At 36.0% G+C, this 20,482-nt stretch overlaps 3 protein-coding genes across 5 annotated transcripts in view; 2 read left to right on the plus strand and 1 right to left on the minus strand.

Annotated features, from left to right (window-relative positions):
• Nucleotides 1-331: 331 nt before the first annotated feature.
• RSG7 (Regulator of G-protein signaling 7) lies at nucleotides 332-6,294 on the minus strand. The gene is made up of 9 exons (XM_066398969.1): nucleotides 5,964-6,294; nucleotides 4,229-4,419; nucleotides 3,847-4,153; nucleotides 3,566-3,789; nucleotides 3,233-3,441; nucleotides 2,938-3,177; nucleotides 2,694-2,880; nucleotides 1,947-2,039; nucleotides 332-1,872 (listed from the first exon to the last, which is right to left on the minus strand). Exons 2-9 carry the CDS (start codon nucleotides 4,382-4,384, stop codon nucleotides 1,810-1,812), a joined length of 1,479 nt encoding a protein of 492 aa, XP_066255066.1. The 5' UTR covers nucleotides 4,385-4,419; nucleotides 5,964-6,294; the 3' UTR covers nucleotides 332-1,809.
• Nucleotides 6,295-6,851: 557 nt separating this feature from the next.
• Cand1 (Cullin-associated and neddylation-dissociated 1) lies at nucleotides 6,852-13,783 on the plus strand. The gene is made up of 16 exons (XM_066398968.1): nucleotides 6,852-7,367; nucleotides 8,573-8,742; nucleotides 8,810-9,023; nucleotides 9,075-9,367; nucleotides 9,420-9,582; nucleotides 9,635-9,887; nucleotides 9,939-10,146; nucleotides 10,197-10,506; nucleotides 10,570-11,149; nucleotides 11,208-11,514; nucleotides 11,820-12,015; nucleotides 12,072-12,329; nucleotides 12,385-12,573; nucleotides 13,080-13,323; nucleotides 13,385-13,531; nucleotides 13,583-13,783. The coding sequence occupies exons 1-16, from the start codon at nucleotides 7,326-7,328 to the stop codon at nucleotides 13,705-13,707; spliced, it is 3,699 nt and encodes a 1,232-aa protein (XP_066255065.1). The 5' UTR covers nucleotides 6,852-7,325; the 3' UTR covers nucleotides 13,708-13,783.
• A 3,593-nt stretch (nucleotides 13,784-17,376) lies between these two features.
• The window catches only part of SK (small conductance calcium-activated potassium channel), a 29,495-nt gene continuing 26,389 nt past the window's right edge, over nucleotides 17,377-20,482 (plus strand). For 2 of the 3 annotated variants that reach the window (XM_066399268.1, XM_066399267.1), the window contains exon 1: nucleotides 17,377-17,653. The gene's annotated coding sequence lies outside the window, so the exon portion shown is untranslated. The remainder of the gene's footprint in view (nucleotides 17,654-20,482) is intronic. The other variant, XM_066399269.1, reaches the window with a different exon arrangement.

Raw genomic sequence — 20,482 nt, forward strand, 5'->3', positions numbered from 1 at the left:
TATTAATGCAGTTCATCAGGAAGCTGCGGCATTATTCAAGATCCTTATTGAATTTTTGTGGGTCATGAAAATTATCATTCAAAAAGAAGGTTTATTGATCGCTATAGCATATCAGCGCCACCTTTTAAAACCTATGGTAATCGGCAGTGAGTCGAGATATAATACTCGTTCTGCAGATACCTATCTAAAATTTATTGCCATCTATCAATGAAAGTTGAAATTATCAACCATGTGGGAGTTTCGAGATCCTGACAAACACATTAAAACAAAAATGCAGGTCAGGATTTCTTAAATTTTGAATAACTTGTATACTTACAAAATTAAAACACAGTTAACGTTCATAAGACTTCATTTCTAGGAATTATGGACAATTTGCTACAGTATTTATTCCTATCAGTAACTAAAGTATACGTTGTTAAAGCTAGCTAATTTTCATATAATACTCGTATGGATGAAAGAAAAAGGAGTCTGTAACTTTTTAACACTACGATTTCCCATCACAAACCATTCAAAAGGGACCTCTTTTAAATATTAACAACGTAACAATTACAGTAGTATTGCTATTCAGACTAGTTGGAAATGATACGATATAAAGTTCTAATAATAGGTACAAGCTGACTTGTGCACCACGTCTTGAAATTTTATTAACACCAAAAGCCATGGAACAATCTCCCCCATCCGAGAGAACAGACGCAGATGCGGTTGACCCAAAAATACAATCCATTTTTAACCTTTTACAGACAGTTTTCCGAAGTAAACCTGTACCTAAATAATTATTGCCAAACCAATAACAGTCTAATGAAGAGCGACTCTTCAATTAATGTTTGATGTTTCATTGGCTTGAAAGTTCCTAATTTAAACCTGCACTAACACCGACTCTTGATGGAAATAAATAAAGCAAAATGCTTTAAAACTAGTGTAACAGATACGATGATTTACACTCTTAATCGGTACTTTTTTAAGCTATTGCTCTCTATTTTATACTTTAATACGTAGGGAGTATTTACATGAAGAAAACAATCACCTACAAAGAGCCCCTGTTAAAACGTGTTAAAAAAATACAAGTGATGTTTTCACTATAGACTTAAGTACGTATACTAAAATCATTCATCTAAGTATTTACAACGAAGCACTGTCTTAAAACACGTACCCATGCATGGGTTGAGTAGGCATCCAAAATTAAAGCCATGCAAAGGGTACTTTGAAATGTTAATAAATGAAACCTAATTAAAAACCTTGAAATGATGTGGATATTACCTTTAATGGCCTTAATTTTAGACACCTCCCTACAAAGAGCGCGGGAAAATCAACTTTCAGCCAATTTGGTTTTATTGCTACTCATGTGTCTTTAGTAACATCACGGGGATGTTGCTCTCGACTTTCAATTGGTTAGAATGTAAAGCGAACTACTGAAAAGTTACTTAACTGTCCTAAATGTGTTGGTGTTGACGGAAAAAAATTGTTAACCACACCAAGCTAACGGTACATTGTGCAAAATACAAGGTTCCTATTTCTTTGGCAGTGCTAATCCAGAACTGCGTGGCAACAAAAATGTGCGTTTAGTGGCGCAGTGGCTGAATTAACCAACAATAACTGGTCAAATTACGCCACTATAATGCTGAGAACCAATGGTCAAAACCGGCGACTAAAGTGCTTACGCGGAACTCAAAAATCTTAATTGTTTTGCATGCTTTAGAGTCACACAACTGATTCCATAAATTTAAAGTCAGTAAGATACTGTATTGTCGCTAGTTTTCGCTCGGTCTCTAACTAGTTAATTTGATTACATAACAATAATACGCGTTTTTCCTACGTTAGGTTGTCTTTCCTCCCAGAAAATGATACTATTGAGCGAATTCCTTTAACAGATGTCTGCATGAAACACAAAAGAGACTCATTAAAACCTGTTTCAAAGATGTATGAGAGTTTTTCCTACTTTTACTCACCTTTTTCTTAGACCCGTTTAAGAAATCTTTATACATTTCAGACCTCAAGTATCTGGAATAGCTATCACTTTTCATAAGATGATAAACATGGGCCTGAAAACGATAAGATAAATGTGTCATCTGAACTCGCGCAATCAAAAGCGCAAAATCAGTCTTCACCAACTTTGATACATATTTAAAGAGCACACGTTAGCATGCAGAACCATAAACGTTGAAGGAATGTGCGTATTAGATTTCGATAACTAGTTAATTGCGCGATAAGGAGATAAATTAGAAGTAACAAAGTGTTTCTTGAACAATCCAAAAAGTCAATAATAAAATGGGAATAGTAGATAAAGGTCTTTGGGGTCGATTACTTCCTGGGACATCTTCGACACAAGTAAATTTTCCCGCATTTGCGTAAATATAGATTTATCATCAATGTCGCCAAACGCCATTTCGTGGAAAAAGAAGATTATTTATTTGGGATACCTGATCAATGGAAAGGGAAATTAACCATGGTTTCATTGTTCAAAAAGCCGAAAACGCTTAGAGATTTAAGGTTTTTAGGCAAAATAATTTTAACACACGTTTCTTAAAAAAAGGCAGTTGCGACTCTTTCAAAATCGTCGAAATGAAATTAAAATATGCAACTTTTTATTTTAAAATTACCTTTAAAATTCACACAGTTATATTCAATAGAGCTATAGATATTGTTTTAACTCTATTCCATGTCTCGTCATGTATACTACAAAAATAGGTACTTACAGCAGCATTGTCGAACGACCATCGGTCCGGAGCTTCCATGTTCTTCTTGGTTATCTCATAAGAATGAGAATCAACATTTATAGGGCATTTGGCATCGGGAGCTAAAAAGTAATCCCAAATTTCCTTAACTTTTTTCTGGACTTGGCTTTGCGGCAACGTCTTCAGTTCTTGGACTGCCTCCCAAAATCTGATTTTACGTATTTATGCTTCAAATATTATCAAAAATTGTCTTGGATTGACTCACTTGAGGTTTTCTCCGCTAAATTCTTTATCAAGGAACTTCTCAAAATGTTCTCTACCTACAGGGTCCGCCAATAATTCTTGTAGACTGAAAGCCCACCTTCTTACACGTCGAACTGATATGTCCTTTGCTATTTTCTCTTGTTCCCACATCTCAGTGCTATCGTATATCCAAGGATTGGGGTATTCGGGAGGGGTAAACAACGGGTCGTACTCTAAATATTGCTCATAGTAGGCAACAAACCTATAAAGATAATTAGCCGAGGTCAGACCATAGAATAACTTCGCGAAATACATACGAATCCGCAGCTTTAGAAACTTTTATATTTCGCCTCTCTAGCTGACATTTTAATAATTCGATTTGTTTCCTAAGAGACTCCTCAGATACTTTAGGCTGAAAGCTCGCAGTTGAAGGTGATAATTTAGGTGCCCCAATTTTTCCTTTACTGGGCTTATTCATTTGGCAGGCCTTCTTGATGTCGACTTCTGTCGTATTTACACATCCAGGCTTGAATAAATTCAATCAATGAAAAAGTCACGGGCAATTCTAATGTTGCACAAGCATTTGCCAAGCATGAACCTTCTGTACGTTTGCACGGACGCCCGTTTTGCAGGCCTGTGGGCATACCTACCATTGGTCTATGGACATCCCAAAAAGCTCTTTCCTGGCTGTCAAGAACTTTTCTCTCCAGTTTATCGCGTTTCTTATCAACTTTGCTTTGTGCTTCGGCTTGCATAAAAATAAACTCCCATTTCCTTGAGAACATTTTTTGTAACCTCGCTAGGTTTTCGGCCTCATAATCGGCTAACTCTAACCTGGTTTTATTTTGCATTGTTCTCTTGCAAAGATAAACGGCTAAAACCAACAACAGTGCTTTCAAAGCTAGGCAGGAAAGCATTGAAGAATCTATACCGTAATCAGTATTCTCAGGTTCCCAACAATTAGACGGCCAAAAATATGGAGTTTGGAATCTATAAAAAGTTCCATCATTTTTGACCGTAAGCATGTGGTCATCGATGGGAAAGAAATAGCCGTGGGCAGCTATCAAATGGGCCAAATGCATGGCTTCTTGTTGATCCTCTAAATCCAGATTCTTCATCATCCAAGTTATCAGATCCGCACCGGTAAAAACGGAAGGAATTTTGGTCATGAAAGACTTTACTGTGCGCACAGATACCCCGCTTGTCTCATCTTGCATTTTTTCAATGATTTTTTCCATCTGGAATATTGGCATGTGGCGGGTTGTAAATCTTTGTCAAACCCTTTATTTTTGGGGAATTGAGGAAATTCCTACCTTTTTGTATAACAAAAAATTAGAAGACTCATCAGAGATATAAGGCTGTTGCAATGCATTAGTATTTTCATTGATGACCGGTTGAATGCTGCAACCTGAAGTTGAAGGGTCTGGCTTGCGTTTGATAGCAGCCTTATCTGAGTTCATCGTTACCATTTTAGATTTAGTGAAGGAGTTATTTCCTCCATTTTCTGCAAGGGAATATATCCAAGTATACATTAGAGATTAAAAATTCTATATTTCCCCTACAACTAGTGATTGTCTAGAATCTATAGTATTTATTAACTAAATTGAGAACTCTATTTAAGTGATTGAGATATGTAGTAAAATTGGAGGCTAAAACAAGTCATGCAATAGATAGTAGTGCGCAACACCCAAATTTCGGGCTAAAATATACTTAGGTTCATACTGGGAGAAAAAATACGGAAAAAATAGAAAACTGACTCAAAACCGAAATTCCATTAAATAAGCCCGGAAATAAATTTAAAAAACAGGGCCAAGGAAAGGCAATTAAAATGTAATTAAATAAAATAGATTGAACATGTGACTTAGTATGAAAACTAGCTAAGCATAGGGCCCGTTGGTTAAATTAAAGGTCCATATAGTGCAGGTTATCTACTAGATACCCACGTTTAAGTGTCAGAAACAGAGTTAATTTATAGTTACTCTGCTTAGAACCTTGGTGAACATTAATAATCAGTTGTTTTAAGCTTCATTTCTATCAGTTACATTATTTTTAGATTCCTCCCATATATGGTTAAAAGATCCAAAAGGGTTGAAAGCTACTGGTCCTGCAAATATTATTCAAATTTTGCCTTAGGCTGAGAGCCAGTCAAAAAGGCCATGCCTTTCCTTGCCTAGGCCTATGTGACTGAAGCAAGCAAGCAAATGTTTTGGATGTATGTATGTGCATAAGACATTTTTGACTTAAAATTGACTCAGGGTTTTACTCATAACCTATGGTCATCAATTCACAAGATCCCTTGTATATTGTGCATTGCATTATTTTTGAATATTTTCTATATTAATGGTAAGTTTGCTTAGATTATTGTATTTTATGGAAAAGGTGGACCATATTAAAAAAATTATAAGAGGGTTTTTCCTGAAGTTTGTCACAGCATTTTTGAAGCATCCTGTATAGGTAGTTGGATAATCAATATTTTGGCCAACTTTCATACTTTTGTCACTCCTATAGTATTATTCTTGCAAATTTTGTTTAAAAATCAAGACATTAACAATGAGTAACATTTAGGAGTTAGCATGCAACATATCGAAACATCTTTTTTTTTCTTCGATTGAATATAGACTTGAGATAGTACTTGGGTTCAATCCAAGAAAACCTGAATGCCCATATGCTAAACCAATTACATAAAATAACAAGTCAAAAGATGTCCTTACAATGCAGCCTATGAAGCAAATGCCTATACTTGGGGCCTACTTTTTGCTACAGTTGCGGTAACATAACTTGTGAGGTGCTTAAAGAAAATCCTAGATAGGAAAGTTTCTTCATATCATTCTTCAATAATAATAAAGCCTTAATTGTAACATTCCTATTTATTTCTTTTAATTAGAAAAAATTAAACTATGCTAAAAAAAGCGATATCTAGGGGGGTTTTCTGTAGATTCTAATGCTGTCTACTAATTTATATCTAGGGAATATCAGCTAGAGTAGGTTTAAGGCTGTTTTGATTCAATGCATGGCCATCTAAAGAAATGCAAATAAAGATTAATATACCTGGCTAAGAACTGTCCCAGCAGCCCTGCAAGGGGACGATTATGTTTCGGCATGACGGTAATGCTGTGCAGAAGCAAATTTACAGTTTTTCAAAGGTGTAGACATGTTTAACACATTATTTGAATTAAAAGCTAAAATAATCTATATACAGCGTTTAAAAGAGTGGAGTTTGTTCAGGACGAAAATTCAGTCGTTGACTTCAGCTTCAGCGCTTCGGCTTCGGCTGCCAGCCAATCTCCTTTCGTCTTCCTCCTTGCCTCTTCCACCCCAAAAACCCCCAAATTCCACCCTCTGACCCTTTTCGGTCCCTTTCATTTCAACCCGCTTCCCTTCGCCCACCTCCCCAGCGTCATTTCACCAGGTTGTCAGTGTCACTGTCACCATCATATACCCGATCCCTGACCATCAAGTTATGGAGAAAAAAGGGGCTTTCATCTTCACCATTGCGAAGTTTTATCAATAATTATTGTTCTAATTCCTGAGTCAATAAACATTAAAATTTAGTTCATTATTTCAGATAAAGTAATTTCAATTAAAACCCTTCAGTGTTGATCCGCAACGCCATCTTTTGTTTACTATCTGAAGTTCGAATTATCATTGCAGATATGCTACGGTTTTGGTGCTATGTGGGAAATACCAAAGTTTTTATGTACGAACCGATTTCATATCTCAAGTAATTTGGTAATAGATGTGTAAAGTGAAGTTGTTGTGTAGTAACCCTGGTTTCCAATCACTTTTTAAGCGAGTTTTCGCTGTACTTTTATTCTCACCCTTCACCATAACGTCAAGAATTTTCCAAATTTGCGTTTTATTTATTAGAAAAAAGTGAAAAATAATGTAAAAGTAATATTGGAACATTTATTTAACCCAGATTGATATTGGGATATTCGGAGTAGCTAATTTGTAGGGAAATTTTTACTAAATAGTAGGGATATTGTAGGGACATCTGATCTGTCTGTAGGGAGTTTTAAGTCGAAAAGGTTACCATCACTGATTTGACTAAACACTATCACTGACAGTGAACACTGAACTAAGGAGTTGTTTGATTGAATTGAATTTTTAATTGTGGGTTTTGTAGGCTTTGAATATCTGTATTTTCGTTACGATTACTCCAAAATTCGAGTTTTTTCTCCTTAAATAATGTGTAACTTATATTAATTCGCAAGCTAATCATATACTTTTCGTTTATTTATATACAATAGGTACAATAATTACGAATGCTAAATATGATAATTCACATACATAACACTTAACCCTACATTTTGTATTTAAATTGTATTTATGTACTAAAATTTTGCTAAATAATATCTACCAAGAATTTAGTTTTTGTCGCTATAACTGGGATTTAATAGCAGTTCAATCATGGCAAGTGTATCCTACCAAATTGCCAACCTTTTGGAAAAGGTAAGTGAAATTTGTAGTATGTATTCAAATGTATTTTTATAATGTATGGACCCCTATTATTAACTATCAAGATCATTCATAAGAAGCCTGATTTACATTAGTACTTACACCTATGCATAGACTTACACCTAATCAAGGCCTTCTCGACATTCACTTCTTTAGTTTGGTTTTTTTAAAACCTAATACTCTTTGTTGTAATTGTATCTATGTTTCACTAACCACTTTTAAGTCTTGTTCTTTTGATCACCTGTCCCTATCAGTCAGTAGTTGAGTTCAATCTAACATTTATTTACTAAAATTCAGTAAAAAAATAGGTTGATATCTCTAAAATGTTTTCCTTGTGCATCAGCAGCTATTAAAAGTTTAATTTTTGATAATATTTTTATGAGATTCTTGCTCTTCCTGTGAAAATTTGAAGAGATTCTTGCGACTTATCCTTATATATATTTGTATATAACTCTATACTTTAGCATATCTATGATATAATTTATGGTAGATATACCAAAGTGATATTGGTAAAAGTTTATTTTGTGTTGTGTTAGATATAATTCAGGAAGTTAAACTGTATTTCAAATAAATTGTCTTAAACACCCAAATTGTTGATTTTTATATTTGATGTTTTAGGTCAATTAAAACATGTTTGTATTGAAGGATTTTCTTGTTTATGTAGGTACCCGTTTTAACCTATTTTATCAAAGCAAAATATTTTTTTCATTATTCATCTGTTAGGGATAAAATGACTAAGGATCAATCTCATTAATACTGACCCTTAGGATGGTTAATGTGGTTCTCTCAAGTTTTCCTGGGATTTTTGAAACTAAAAATGAATTTTATACCTAACAAATACTCAGTTTTTTGTTTTTTGATATACATACTCATTTGAGGGTTATTAATGACTTTTTTAATTTTTAACCAAATACTACTCCAACTACGTTTATTAATTGAACAGTACCAAGTGTTTTGAGATTTGTATGTATGTATCAGTGTTATAGGCAAGCATTTCAACACTTAGCCCAGATATACCTCTTTGCTATCTTTCTCTCTTTATTTTAATGTTAGGAGCCTGACTATGCCATTCATATTCCCTCTGACCTTTTCTTACAAGTTTTGCTGCAAGTGTTTTCTTCTGAGAAAACCTACATCTAAGAAATTTTTTTTTTTACCAATATTCCTTAAAACTGAAAAATGTAATGGCTTTTTCTTAGATGCAATCATCAGACAAAGACTTCCGTTTTATGGCGACCAATGACTTGATGACAGAGCTTCAAAAGGATAGCATCAAGCTAGATGATGATTCTGAACGTAAGGTTGTAAGAATGCTCTTGAAACTGCTCGAAGACAAGAATGGAGAGGTCCAGAATTTAGCTGTTAAATGGTGAGTCTAATCAAAATTTTGCATTTTTCAAAAAGATAAATTCTAAAAAAGATTTTATAAATTTTAGTTTGGGTCCTCTCATAAACAAAGTTAAAGAATATCAAGTTGATACCATAGTTGAAGCTCTGTGTATTAATATGGTGTCAGATAAAGAACAATTGCGTGATATTTCTAGCATAGGACTAAAAACTGTAATAGCAGAGTTGCCTCAGTCTCTCATGGGAATGTCTGGAGCAATTTGTAAAAGAATTACTGGTAGATTAACTACAGCAATTGAACGGGTAAATTTTGTAATTTCATAATCTCACTATTTCTTATAATAAATTTTGCAGCAAGAAGATGTGTCAGTTCAACTTGAAGCTCTGGATATTATAGCTGATTTACTGTTGCGCTTTGGGCCATTATTACAATCATTTCATCAGTCAATATTAGCAGCCTTGCTACCTCAGTTAGAATCTCAACGTCAAGCAGTTAGAAAACGAACAATTAGTGCTTTGAGTAATCTGGTCCTTTCATGCAATAACACCTTGTATAATAAATTGATTGATCATTTGCATGATGGTTTACAATCGAATAATGCTAATTCACAATCCCGTACTTACATTCAATGTGTAGCTGCAGTATGGTAAATCTCTTCCAATTATAGTTGAATTGAATTGTGAAAAACTAAATTTTAGTCGTCAATCGGGCCATAAATTTGGAGAGCACATTGAGAAATTCGTCCCAATAATCTTGCAACGATGCAATGTCGACGATGAAGAACTGAGAGAATATTGCCTACAAGCCTTTGAAAGCTTTGTGAATAGATGTCCAAAAGAAATCACACCAAATATACCTAAGGTACAAAGTTTCTAGTTGCGTTGCTTTGGCATAATTGCCCGAATTTTGTTAGATAACCGAGTTATGTCTTCAATACATGACCTTTGATCCTAATTATAATTACGATGACGATAATGCGGGCACTCTTGAAGCAGAGGAAGACGAAGACGACGAGGAGAATGATGAATACAGCGACGATGATGATATGAGTTGGAAAGTTCGCAGATCTGCTGCTAAATGTTTGGAAGCTATTATAACTACTCGTCATGAATTACTGGCCGAATTTTATAAGGTTTTGTCGCCAGCGTTGATTGCCAGATTTAAAGGTGAGTATGAATTTTGTCTTGAGGAGCAATAATAATACTCTTTTGTTGTAGAGAGGGAAGAAAATGTCAAGTCTGACATATTTCATGCTTACATAGCTTTATTAAGACAAACCAAGTCAACTGTTAACGTAAATTTAGACCCTAATGCAATGATTATGGATGATGAGGAGGAAACTCCTATGTCATTGCTTCAAGGCCAGATTGCACTGCTTGTCAGAGGTGTTCAGCTTCAGATGAGAGAGAAAAGCATGAAGACGAGGTATTATTTAATTCTCCTAAAAAAATAATAAACATTTCAGAAAATTTTAGGCAAGATTGCTTCCAACTTCTCAAAGAAGTGTGTTTTGTTCTTCCTGGAGCTTTGGGATCGCATATTGGCGACTTAATTCCGGGAATTCTTTACTCGTTAAGTGAAAAGAACGCCAGTAGCAATATGAAAATCGACTCTCTATCATTTCTTTATTGCGTGCTTACCACTCATCCTCCAACAGTATTTCATCCGTACATCGACACAATTTTACAGCCGGTAATCGTTGCAGTGGGGGATCCATTCTATAAAATTACGGCGGAAGCACTTGGCGTATTGCAGGAACTCGTTAAAGTTATCAGACCAATGCAGGTATATAACAGAGTTTCTTCTAACTGTTTTGTTGAAGGGGTTTAGATTTTGATTGTTCTGCAGGTTCACACAGGCTTCGACTTCACACCCTACACGAGAGACATTTATACATGTACATTAATAAGACTTAAAGCATCTGACATCGACCAGGAAGTAAAGGAAAAAGCAATATCTACTATGGGACAAGTTATTTGCAACTTGGGCGATCAACTTAAAGGAGAATTACCCTATTGCTTGCCCTTATTTTTAGACAGGCTTAAAAATGAAATAACGCGGCTAACCGCAGTAAAGGCACTAAAAAAAATTGCCAGCTCGCCACTGGGTATTGAATTACCAATTTTGCCAGAAGCGATGCCAATTTTGGCTTTGTTCCTAAGGAAAAACCAAAGAGCTCTTAAGTTAAGCACACTTCAGTTAATAGATTGCCTGATCAAGAACTACCATAAGAAGATGACAGTCCAGCTAATTCAGCCCATCATTGCAGAAGTTCCTCCATTGCTAGATGAGTCAGATCTTCATATTGCTCAATGGACTTTAGTTATTTTAAACTCAATAGCAATATATCATGCCAAGGCGCTGCAGGATATTAACAATGGCATTATGCCGCAAGTTATGATTCTTGTTAAGAGCCCCCTCTTGCAAGGTAAGAATTTCTGCCATTGATGTTTCCTTTAGGCATTTGTATTTAATTTTTTTTCTAGGTACTGCCTTGCAATCAATGTTGGACTTCTTCAAATCCCTAGTCAGATGCAAACTAAATGGTGCCTCCTACGAACATTTACTGAGGTTGCTACTTATGCCAATCACTAACTTACGGACAAATCAATCGACGACTCTGCATAAACAGGCGTTTTATTCACTCGCGAAGTGTGTAGCAGCTATTTCGGTGGTCTCTCAATCACAAGCTGGTCTAGTTATTGCACAATTTATGGCTGAAATTCATAACCCAAAGTCGGATTCCCAGCAGATATTCGCGCTTCTTGTGGTGGGGGAAATTGGGAGGAAAATGTAATTATTTGGGTTTGGTTCAATTAAGAGGTGTATATTGCCACGTAGTTGTTTTTTCAGTTTTTTTAAGTGTTATACGGTGGTACCTCTAAAAGGATTTAAGATATATTCGTTAAATTTATGTGCGTAATAGAAGGATGTAGACAAATATTTGTAAATAAATCTTTTTGATACTGCCGTCCATGACACGAAAAATATTTAGAGAGCATTTTTAAATTCTTAATCCAACTTGCTTAAAACTTAGTAAAACTAGATGTAGCAACAAAACCTTAAAAAAACATTCGTAACGTTACTTTTCATTTCAGGGACGTGACTCCAACTCCCAATATCAAGATTATCTTAAACTCATTCAGTGCTGTATCTGAAGAAGTAAAATCAGCTGCTAGTTATGCTTTAGGATGTATTTGTATCGGGAATCTTCAAGAGTATCTGCCTTTCATTTTGAAAGAGAGCCAAGAGCAGCCTAAAAGGCAGTATCTTCTCTTGCATTCAGTTAAAGAAGTAATATTTTTGTTTGAGTATCTAATTCAAACGTTTCTTTTAACTTGTACTCATAGGTTATAACATGTCTTTCACAAACAACTGAAGGAGTGCAACAACTACTTCCTTTTGTGCCAGATATTTGGTCCCAACTTTATTGCCATTGCGAGTGTCAGGAGGAGGGAACTAGGAACGTCGTGGCTGAATGTTTGGGTAAATTGACCTTAATTGACCCTACCAACCTCCTCCCTAAACTGAAGAGGTCCCTCAATTCGCCCTCTCCCTTGATGAGGACAACTGTAGTCACAGCCGTTAAGTTCACCATTTCTGATCAGGTAGACTGGTTGATTGTTTATGGTAAAATTCTGTTTTCAAGAATGTTTTTCCTAGCCTGCATCGATCGATCCGCTTTTAAGGCACTGCATTGGGGAGTTCCTAAACGCACTCCAAGATCCAGATCTAAATGTGCGAAGAGTTGCTTTAGTGGCTTTTAATTCAGCAGCACACAATAAACCGTCTTTAATTCGCGATCTTTTAGATACCATTTTACCGCAATTGTACAATGAGACTAATATTAAGGTAAGTGCAAGTCGTAAGTAAAAAAATCTTTAAGTCTTGCATAACGTTTATTAATAAAACCGAGCAAAATCTTTTGGAGTTAATCTTAAGTGGAGGACTTTAATTGAAAAATTTATTCTACAAATAGCTTTTTCCGCATCGAATGCACTTATTACTCAGGTAATGTGCATGCATGCATTTTTTTCTAAACAATAGTAGCTCATTAATCATTAACATTGACGTAGAAAAGCAATTTACTTCAGTTTCTAGATTTGAACAAATATTTATTCTCTTCAATCAACATACAATCAAAATAGGGAAAACGTATACGAACGTTCAGTTAGAAGCAGGCTCAGTCTAACATGTAATCATAGGTGTCTACTGGACAAGAAAAATGTGGCAAAATTTATAGAGAAAACTGAAGCAACTTAATTCCATATTTGTTGAAAGTGTTTAAAATAAGCTACACACAAGACCATGCAGCACTCACACATGAAGTTGCCTCAAATAATAGTTTTTCCTTACAGCGTGATCTTATTCGTGAGGTGGAAATGGGCCCCTTCAAACACACCGTAGATGACGGTTTAGATATTAGAAAAGCTGCATTCGAATGCATGTACACACTCTTGGATTCATGCCTAGATAAAATAGACATTTTTGAATTTATTAATCACGTAGAATCCGGTCTTAAAGACCACTACGACATAAAAATGTTAACTTATTTGATGGTGGCCAGGCTCTCTCAGATATGCCCAGGATTTGTTTTACAAAGTAAGAATTACGCATTTTTTGAAGCGACTCAAGTCTACACATGCGCTTTAATTGTTTCTAGGGCTAGATAGGTTAATTGAGCCGCTGCGCGTAACCCTAACTCTGAAGGTTAAAGCCAACTCCGTAAAACAGGAATATGAGAAGCAGGATGAGCTCAAGCGATCTGCTATGCGAGCTGTAGCTGCTCTTTTGAGCATCCCTGACGCCGGTAAAATTTCCCTTTGATTTTTGAAGTGTTGACTGAATTAATTAATTTTAGACAAGAATCCACATCTCAACGACTTTGTAAACCAGATCAAAAGCTCGTCAGACTTGCAGCCTATCTATGAATCGATTCAGAAAGATTCTTCTACGCATTCGGATTTCGTTATGGATCAAAGTTGAATAATGTAGATTCGTTAAGACTAAACAAAATTGTATCTTTTTATAATTTAGAATAAAACTGTTTAACTGTGTATAATGGACTTCATGTTTGAGTAGTCCCACTTTACCTGAAAAGCGTTTATGGGAACAAAGCGCAGAACCCAAGTTTGTATTCCACACTTAACACAAGTCTGCGCGTTGAAATGCCGTTTTATAAACGTACCATATTTTTAGTCGAACATGCTAGTGGTTTTGAATACAACTTTCAACTAAGTAGAATTTAGGTTTATTTTTGACATCTATCGCAAGTTTGCATATTGACATTTGAAAGAGGATATTATGATCCGAGCTACTTTGTTGTAGTCGAGCCTGTGAATCTAAGAGATTTGAACTCAACTGCACGGAATTGCGTTTTTTCTTTAGCACTTGTTAATACTTTGCGCCTTTACATTGGTAAGTACCGAATTGTTCGAATCTATAATCATTCCAAGCCCTATGGCTGGTCGTAAACCCTGTGATTGTGCTTTCTCTTTGATAACATTGCCGCCTAAATTTACTTCTGAATTCTAAAAAATAAAATTTCTTGTTAAATCAAATCTTCGTTACTGCTGATTCCGATCTTTGTTAAGACTGATTAAACCATCCCATTTCAACAATGGGCTATTGACTCTCAGAATGAGAATAAGGATAATCTGAAGGATGGAGTGCAATGAACTAGTTTCCAGCCTTGTTCGTCTTTCCTGACCTTGACATCTCTTCGATCGCAGTCCTCGACATTTCTAGTTCTAGTTAGAAAATTGTGATGAGAATTCAGGTGGTGCAGCTATATTTTATCCCCCAGTTCGGCGCACTATTCGGACACTTTACAGCAGTCAAGCGGTTAAGATGCGCGCTTCGATAAGCGGCGCCAGGGTGTCAGGAGGTCAACTATATATACAGGGGCGTCGAGTAGTAAAAGTCTCCATTTTTTGTTCTTTAATTGAGAATCGGACTTACGCAGGTCTTAAAATATATTTTAACTGAGGTAATTAATTAAGATGGGAATATTCGTGATTAGGTCCCATTACGTTCCGAGCACGAAGTTTGAAACTCTCAAAACTTAATCGGTGCTTTAATAAATTTTGTGGAATTAGGATTGATAACTTAGCCGAAATGGGCCATTTAGAAGGTTTAATGCCTCCGGTACTTGTTAGTTCTTCTATATTATTAAGCTGTAAATCTTCGCTTACCTTGGGTATAAAACTTAATATATTCCTTTGTTCTCCAAATCGATTAACCCAGTGGACATGAGGGTATTCAACTCAGTGGAGCTCTAGATTACGCTCATTAATCAGGCCGGAATGTAGCACGCAAATTTCAAGCCTTTTGGACTCGCTTTGGTGACTAATAGGGTCCTAACCACCTCTCTACTCTCTACGCCCCTGTTCGCAATATTTTAATTTTATGCTCTGATGTATTCCAAGTATTTCGTAAATTGACAAACGATGTATTATCCCAAACCTACCAGACCGCGAAGTTTCAGGATTTAGGGTGAAAAGGGGAAATTATTGACGGGCATCAGAAGGAAAACTAAATAACAGAGGCAATCAGAGCCGCAGTAGGCAGTTGCGCGAAGCCAACAGAAAAGGGAAAATATTAATTGGATTAATCAAGAACCGACAAAGTGATGACTAGCGAACTGAACCTTTGGGGTAAATAAAAAAGTTTCGTTATTTGTGGAATGAAAAGCATCTTCGCGGAATTAATAGTTGCGCCCACAGAGGATGAATGCGCGCATAGAATCCAAAGAAGGGGATTCTCGAGTTGCTTCATGTGTTTTCAGTTTTACTTAATAAATTGTGTGCGGAGAAAAATCTGTGGGGAGAAAAATCTCCCCATCTCGCCTCTCTATTGAATATAAACTTTACTATTCATTATTGAGTAATTTACGTAACATGTTGGGCATCCCTTAAGGGACATTAAACACTTTCGCATAATTTGCAGTAATCCTAAAATTTTTCGTAAGTGGCAATAAATTCATTTGGACTGCATAAAATTCCATCCATCCTTGTTGAATCAACCGAACTTGGATCTTCTTCAATAAAGAACGTTACCTCTGCGAGATGGATAGTAGCCAACCTATATACATCAGGGACATCTCCCTACCTTCCGTGATATCTATAATTTATTGATTCTATCCCTAATCTACCTTTAAAATGAAAAATGATGGAGGGTATCGAAAGTGGAATGAACATGCTCCTCTACGGAGTATCTGAGTTATTGAAGCGATTTCAATCCGGTGCTCAATTTCTATCGAATATTTATAATATTTTTACGAAGGTTTGTCAGTGACAAAATTAGTCAAGAGATATTGAGAAAAAAAAACCGGAATATATTAGAGTTTTTCTCGTAGAATTCAGTGGGGTAGCTAGTTTTTTCTAACGATTTCAGAGACACGAACCCAACTAATTTTTTCCATATATTTTTTTAATAAGACACTCTACGCATTATTAGATACACTTTATCTATGTAAATAGTATTAAGTTAATATTCAGCTTCAAGACCTTCGCTTCTCACCTCGCGTGTGCCTCATTATCACCTATGCTGAAAGGGTCTTATTTAAAGTATCAACGGGGAGATTTAAACGGTTATGGTCGGTTTTTCAATCTCCTCTCAACCAATCTATTTGTTACATTAACAATCGATTGGAAACAGACCCTAAATGATAGGTATTTCTTCGCTAAGAACTCATTAAGTTAAGTGTCTGCCTATGATGAGAGGAATGATTAATGAGTTGGCAATAACAGAGTTAACTGTGGAGCGCTCCTTAATCGAGGTAGTTAACTGTATTATTTTGGGGGTTTCAGCAAGAGAACGGTAAAAGCTTCCTTTTAGATTATATTTTACCCGACGATGGAAGTTATGAAAATCATTTTACAAGAGGATTAATTTTTTTCATTCCAGGCCCGCAAAACTTAAAACTTGCTTACCAAGGTCTTTTGTCGAGATGCATAGGAAAGCTTGTTGGGTGTGCGCATAAATTGTACAACTTAATCAGCTCAGAAGAAGTTTCCTTCTGAACTGAGTATATCTTTGTTAAAACTGGGGAGAAAGTTTTACCTGAACGCGAGCCAAATAGAGATCCCACACCTCAAACAATAACTTATTTCTGCTCCTGCGAGGCCCAAATTACATCCGGACGGCTCTGCATTCTGTACATCCACAGCAGCGCTGCAGGCATCGAAATTTAATCATAGCTTTCTAGTGATTCTGATCGTGTATTGGATTTATGATATGGGTTTGCGGGATTTTGAGAGCAAAAATGATTAGGGCAAATTAACTTTCGCTGGAAACATCGAGGTAAATTATATGAACTCTCTCTGAACTTCGTTTTTGTTCGGAAATTCAGACAAAACAAGGTGAGTTTTACGACAAAACGAGTTACACCTTTAGCCTAATTTCCGTCCCTCCTTCCATTGCAGGGGACCTTTCCCTTCAGGGTCAAGTTTTTTCTTTTAGGAAGATTTGATGGAGCGAGTCCTTTTCAGAAACGGGGCAAGAAACCTAATTACCGACATATCGAATAAAAGGCGACCGACCTTTTAACTAAATATTGGCCCTTAATGTAGGTCATCCATATGGATTGCCGTGTCGTGTTTGGATATATGGAAATGATGGGGTTTTTCGGTGCAATATCCTATTCCGTCCATAGCATTGTACGGCACAGGGATCGCAGTAAAGGCGACGCGCATCGGCGTTGCCATGCTGGAAACCGGCGCAGCTTCGGGAAATATAAAACGTGTAGTATAATCGGAAAACTTGTAAAACAACGTTGTTTATTTCGCCGGAAAATTCGTCGTGTTTTCCTTACATACACAGTGTTAAAAAATGGAAACTTTTAAGAATACTCGACTTGCTACTAGTGCCTTTCAACTGACCTTTGCGGAGGAACGCGCTATACACTCTACTAGTTAATATTACTGCTAAGGTAATATTAGTTCCATTGTAATTTCCTTGGTTCTACTAAAAAATTGACTAGTTTCTCTCATGTTTGATTCACGCGAGGCACAATTTAAAAAAGTCAATTTTTCCTTTGCAGCCATGACGAAAACATCATATATTCATACAACTACATTTTTAATGATACCGCCTTATTTTGCCTCCTTTGGGTAGAGGAAAACTTTTATGTAATAGAAGACTGTCAGAACGAATTGAATGTAATCGATTTTGCGGTAAATAGAATATTTAGTAGCACTGTATGTGTGGAGTTGCTTAGTTTTAGGTTAATTATTCGGACAAATTGGACACCGCGACAACAAAAGCATGCAACCCTAAAATATTGAAACTTTCCTTTCGAGTCCAGAGCTCAATAAAAATTTCACGTCTTCATTTACGGCTGAAATTTCATAAAAACCTAAAACATGAGTAAAATAAGCATCATTGACCCTTGGAATTTAGACCTCGTCTATGACGACACATCTTTCGTCATATTTCTGTAACCTTGTGGCTTGTAGATCCCCCTACGTCACAGATAATAGACATTCATTAAAATTGAACACGATGTTGTTTGTTTAATACTTGAAGGAGCCCCATTTCCAATAAACTTATTTCATCGAGCCGCTCGCTTACTGAAGCAAATTACTTGACAACCTGTGAAAGCATTGATATTCATTGTTTTTTTGACTACAACAATGTTCAAGTCATCGTCATTTGTGTGGAAAGTTTTTGTGACTGGAACATAATAGGAACTCCCGGAACCGCGAGGCCTTGGAATACAGTCGACTTTCAATAGCTTGATTTGAATTCAAAGTGAATCATTTCAGGCAAAAATATATTGTTTTTCAATATTTATTCAAGCCTCTTAAGTAGCGAAATCACTGAAATTATAGTACTTAAAGTTAACGACAAACTTATCGGTCTTTTATTACCTCTTCAAGAAGAATTTTCTGCGGCCGCCAAATTATTATTAATCGTTTTCAACGAATTTTCGGCTGTAAATCTTCTCCCTCAAAATTTTTATTCTCACTCAAAAATCATCAACAGCTTTTAGGATATACAAGAGGTTGTTCCACAAGAAATCATAATCGGAACAGAAAATTTCCGGACTTTGTTTCAGACGCATTGTCCAGATTCGCTAGAGGATTGAAGAACTGGGTTGTTGTACGCTTCCAATGGATACGCACCACTTCTGGGAAACCCATAATTGACGAGACGGTGATTTTAGCCTGTCATGACCTCTCCTCTATTCAAATCGCCTGATCGCATGCTTATTGGAGGGGTGGTTCACATCGCACAGCCCGAAGGTCATTCAGACCTATGGATTCCCCAATGAAGGCTTTTATTTACCTACAAGTGATGTTCCCAGAAATCCATAGAGACCAACGTTGTAGTTCAATGTCGATAGGAGTACTATTCCTGGAAACAATTGGCCCTGTTTGTCCCATTGCCACGAATACCTTATGCGAAGTTGATATACTGCAGCTGTCTGATAAGTACCAACCAGGATAAAATCCCTAACAGTCTGGTCTGAGATTTTGCTTCCACTGCAGGGTGGCGCATTTCTCAACGTGCAGTGCACTTATGAGACTTACTGGAGTTAGTGGAATGTCTTTAATCTCTTCTCTGGATACATCCGGAAGATTAAAAATCTGTAAAATCGTTTATATTCTTTCCTGACGTTGTTCGCCTTCGACCCTTGGCTATTAGCATTTTTCACTCATAAAAATGGCTTCATAAAATTTTATATCCGACGTTTTAATCTTATGCTCCCATCATTAACTTTCTTTTTGTTAATACGAACATTGATAGATAAATCATTTTTTGGTTTTACGGGAACAATAATGTTTCATTACCCATAACGGAAAAATCAGCATGTCTAGAAACAAATCAGTGTAAACAATTGATTTTCTCCATCTCTTTCATGCACTCTATTTAAGTTAATGGTTCTAGTCTAACTCATTATTTTATGGGGAAAGCCACTAGTTATGGTTTATTATTTTCAAATATGACACATTATTGATTGATCTGGAAGAGCAAGTCATTATAACCGTTCCAGATTTTTACTTGTTTTCGTATTAAGCAGATTAAATACATAATTTTATGATTCCAATTTATAGGTAAAGAAGAGTAATAACCGGAAAGTGTTCATAATTTGAAATAAGCTCTCCAAGGAACGCAACTTTAGGGCATAACAAACACGATTTTTCGGTTTTTATGGACATTTCCAGAATCACTTTGATTTTTTTTTAAACTCGATGCTCCGTCTTATCGAAAAATTAATTACACAACTGATTTGTAAACGCAGAATGCATACTCTAATGGTCGAAGCTCTTTGCGCGTATGAGAAGTCATCAGATAGATATTCGATGAATCAATAAAGTGAAGAGGCCTAACATTTGCCGTATCTGGCCAATGAGAGTATTACATAAATTGGGGATAAGCCTATGTGCCTGCGTTAATTATGTCCATAATAGAAAATGAATCGACCTAATGCGTTAATCGACTTATTTCCATAAACATTAAGTTCGAGCCTGAACTAACACTGCCATGTTCTCTAATGCTAAAGTATTATCAAACAGTGTTATCCTTGATAATGTGAATATTGTATGCACAAGCTGCGTTGAATACTATTATCAGCTTTTCACGTCTCCGAATTGCCTGACTAGATTAGAATTTTCCAATTTTTAACGAAATACTTGATTGAATCCTAAACACGTTAACTTGTCATTTGGATCTTTTCATAAAAAAACATTTATCTTTATATAGGATTCAGCGATATCCTACCTAAGTCGCAAATAATGTCGCCCTTTGTTCCGTG

This window comes from Euwallacea similis, chromosome 18 (genome assembly GCF_039881205.1).
Source record: "Euwallacea similis isolate ESF13 chromosome 18, ESF131.1, whole genome shotgun sequence".
Classification (NCBI taxonomy): Eukaryota; Metazoa; Arthropoda; class Insecta; order Coleoptera; family Curculionidae; genus Euwallacea; species Euwallacea similis.

Excerpts from the sequence above, each read along its gene's own strand:
- RSG7 (XM_066398969.1), bottom strand. The coding sequence starts at position 4,384 with ATGGTAACGATGAACTCAGATAAGGCTGCTATCAAACGCAAGCCAGAC. Across the intron at positions 3,790-3,846 it reads ACCTGAGAATACTGATTACG|CCGTTTATCTTTGCAAGAGA; the intron begins GTATAGATTCTT and ends TGTTGGTTTTAG. Across the intron at positions 3,442-3,565 it reads GGGATGTCCATAGACCAATG|CCTGGATGTGTAAATACGAC; the intron begins GTAGGTATGCCC and ends AATTTATTCAAG.
- Cand1 (XM_066398968.1), top strand. The coding sequence starts at position 7,326 with ATGGCAAGTGTATCCTACCAAATTGCCAACCTTTTGGAAAAG. Across the intron at positions 8,743-8,809 it reads CAGAATTTAGCTGTTAAATG|TTTGGGTCCTCTCATAAACA; the intron begins GTGAGTCTAATC and ends TATAAATTTTAG. Across the intron at positions 9,583-9,634 it reads TCACACCAAATATACCTAAG|ATAACCGAGTTATGTCTTCA; the intron begins GTACAAAGTTTC and ends GAATTTTGTTAG.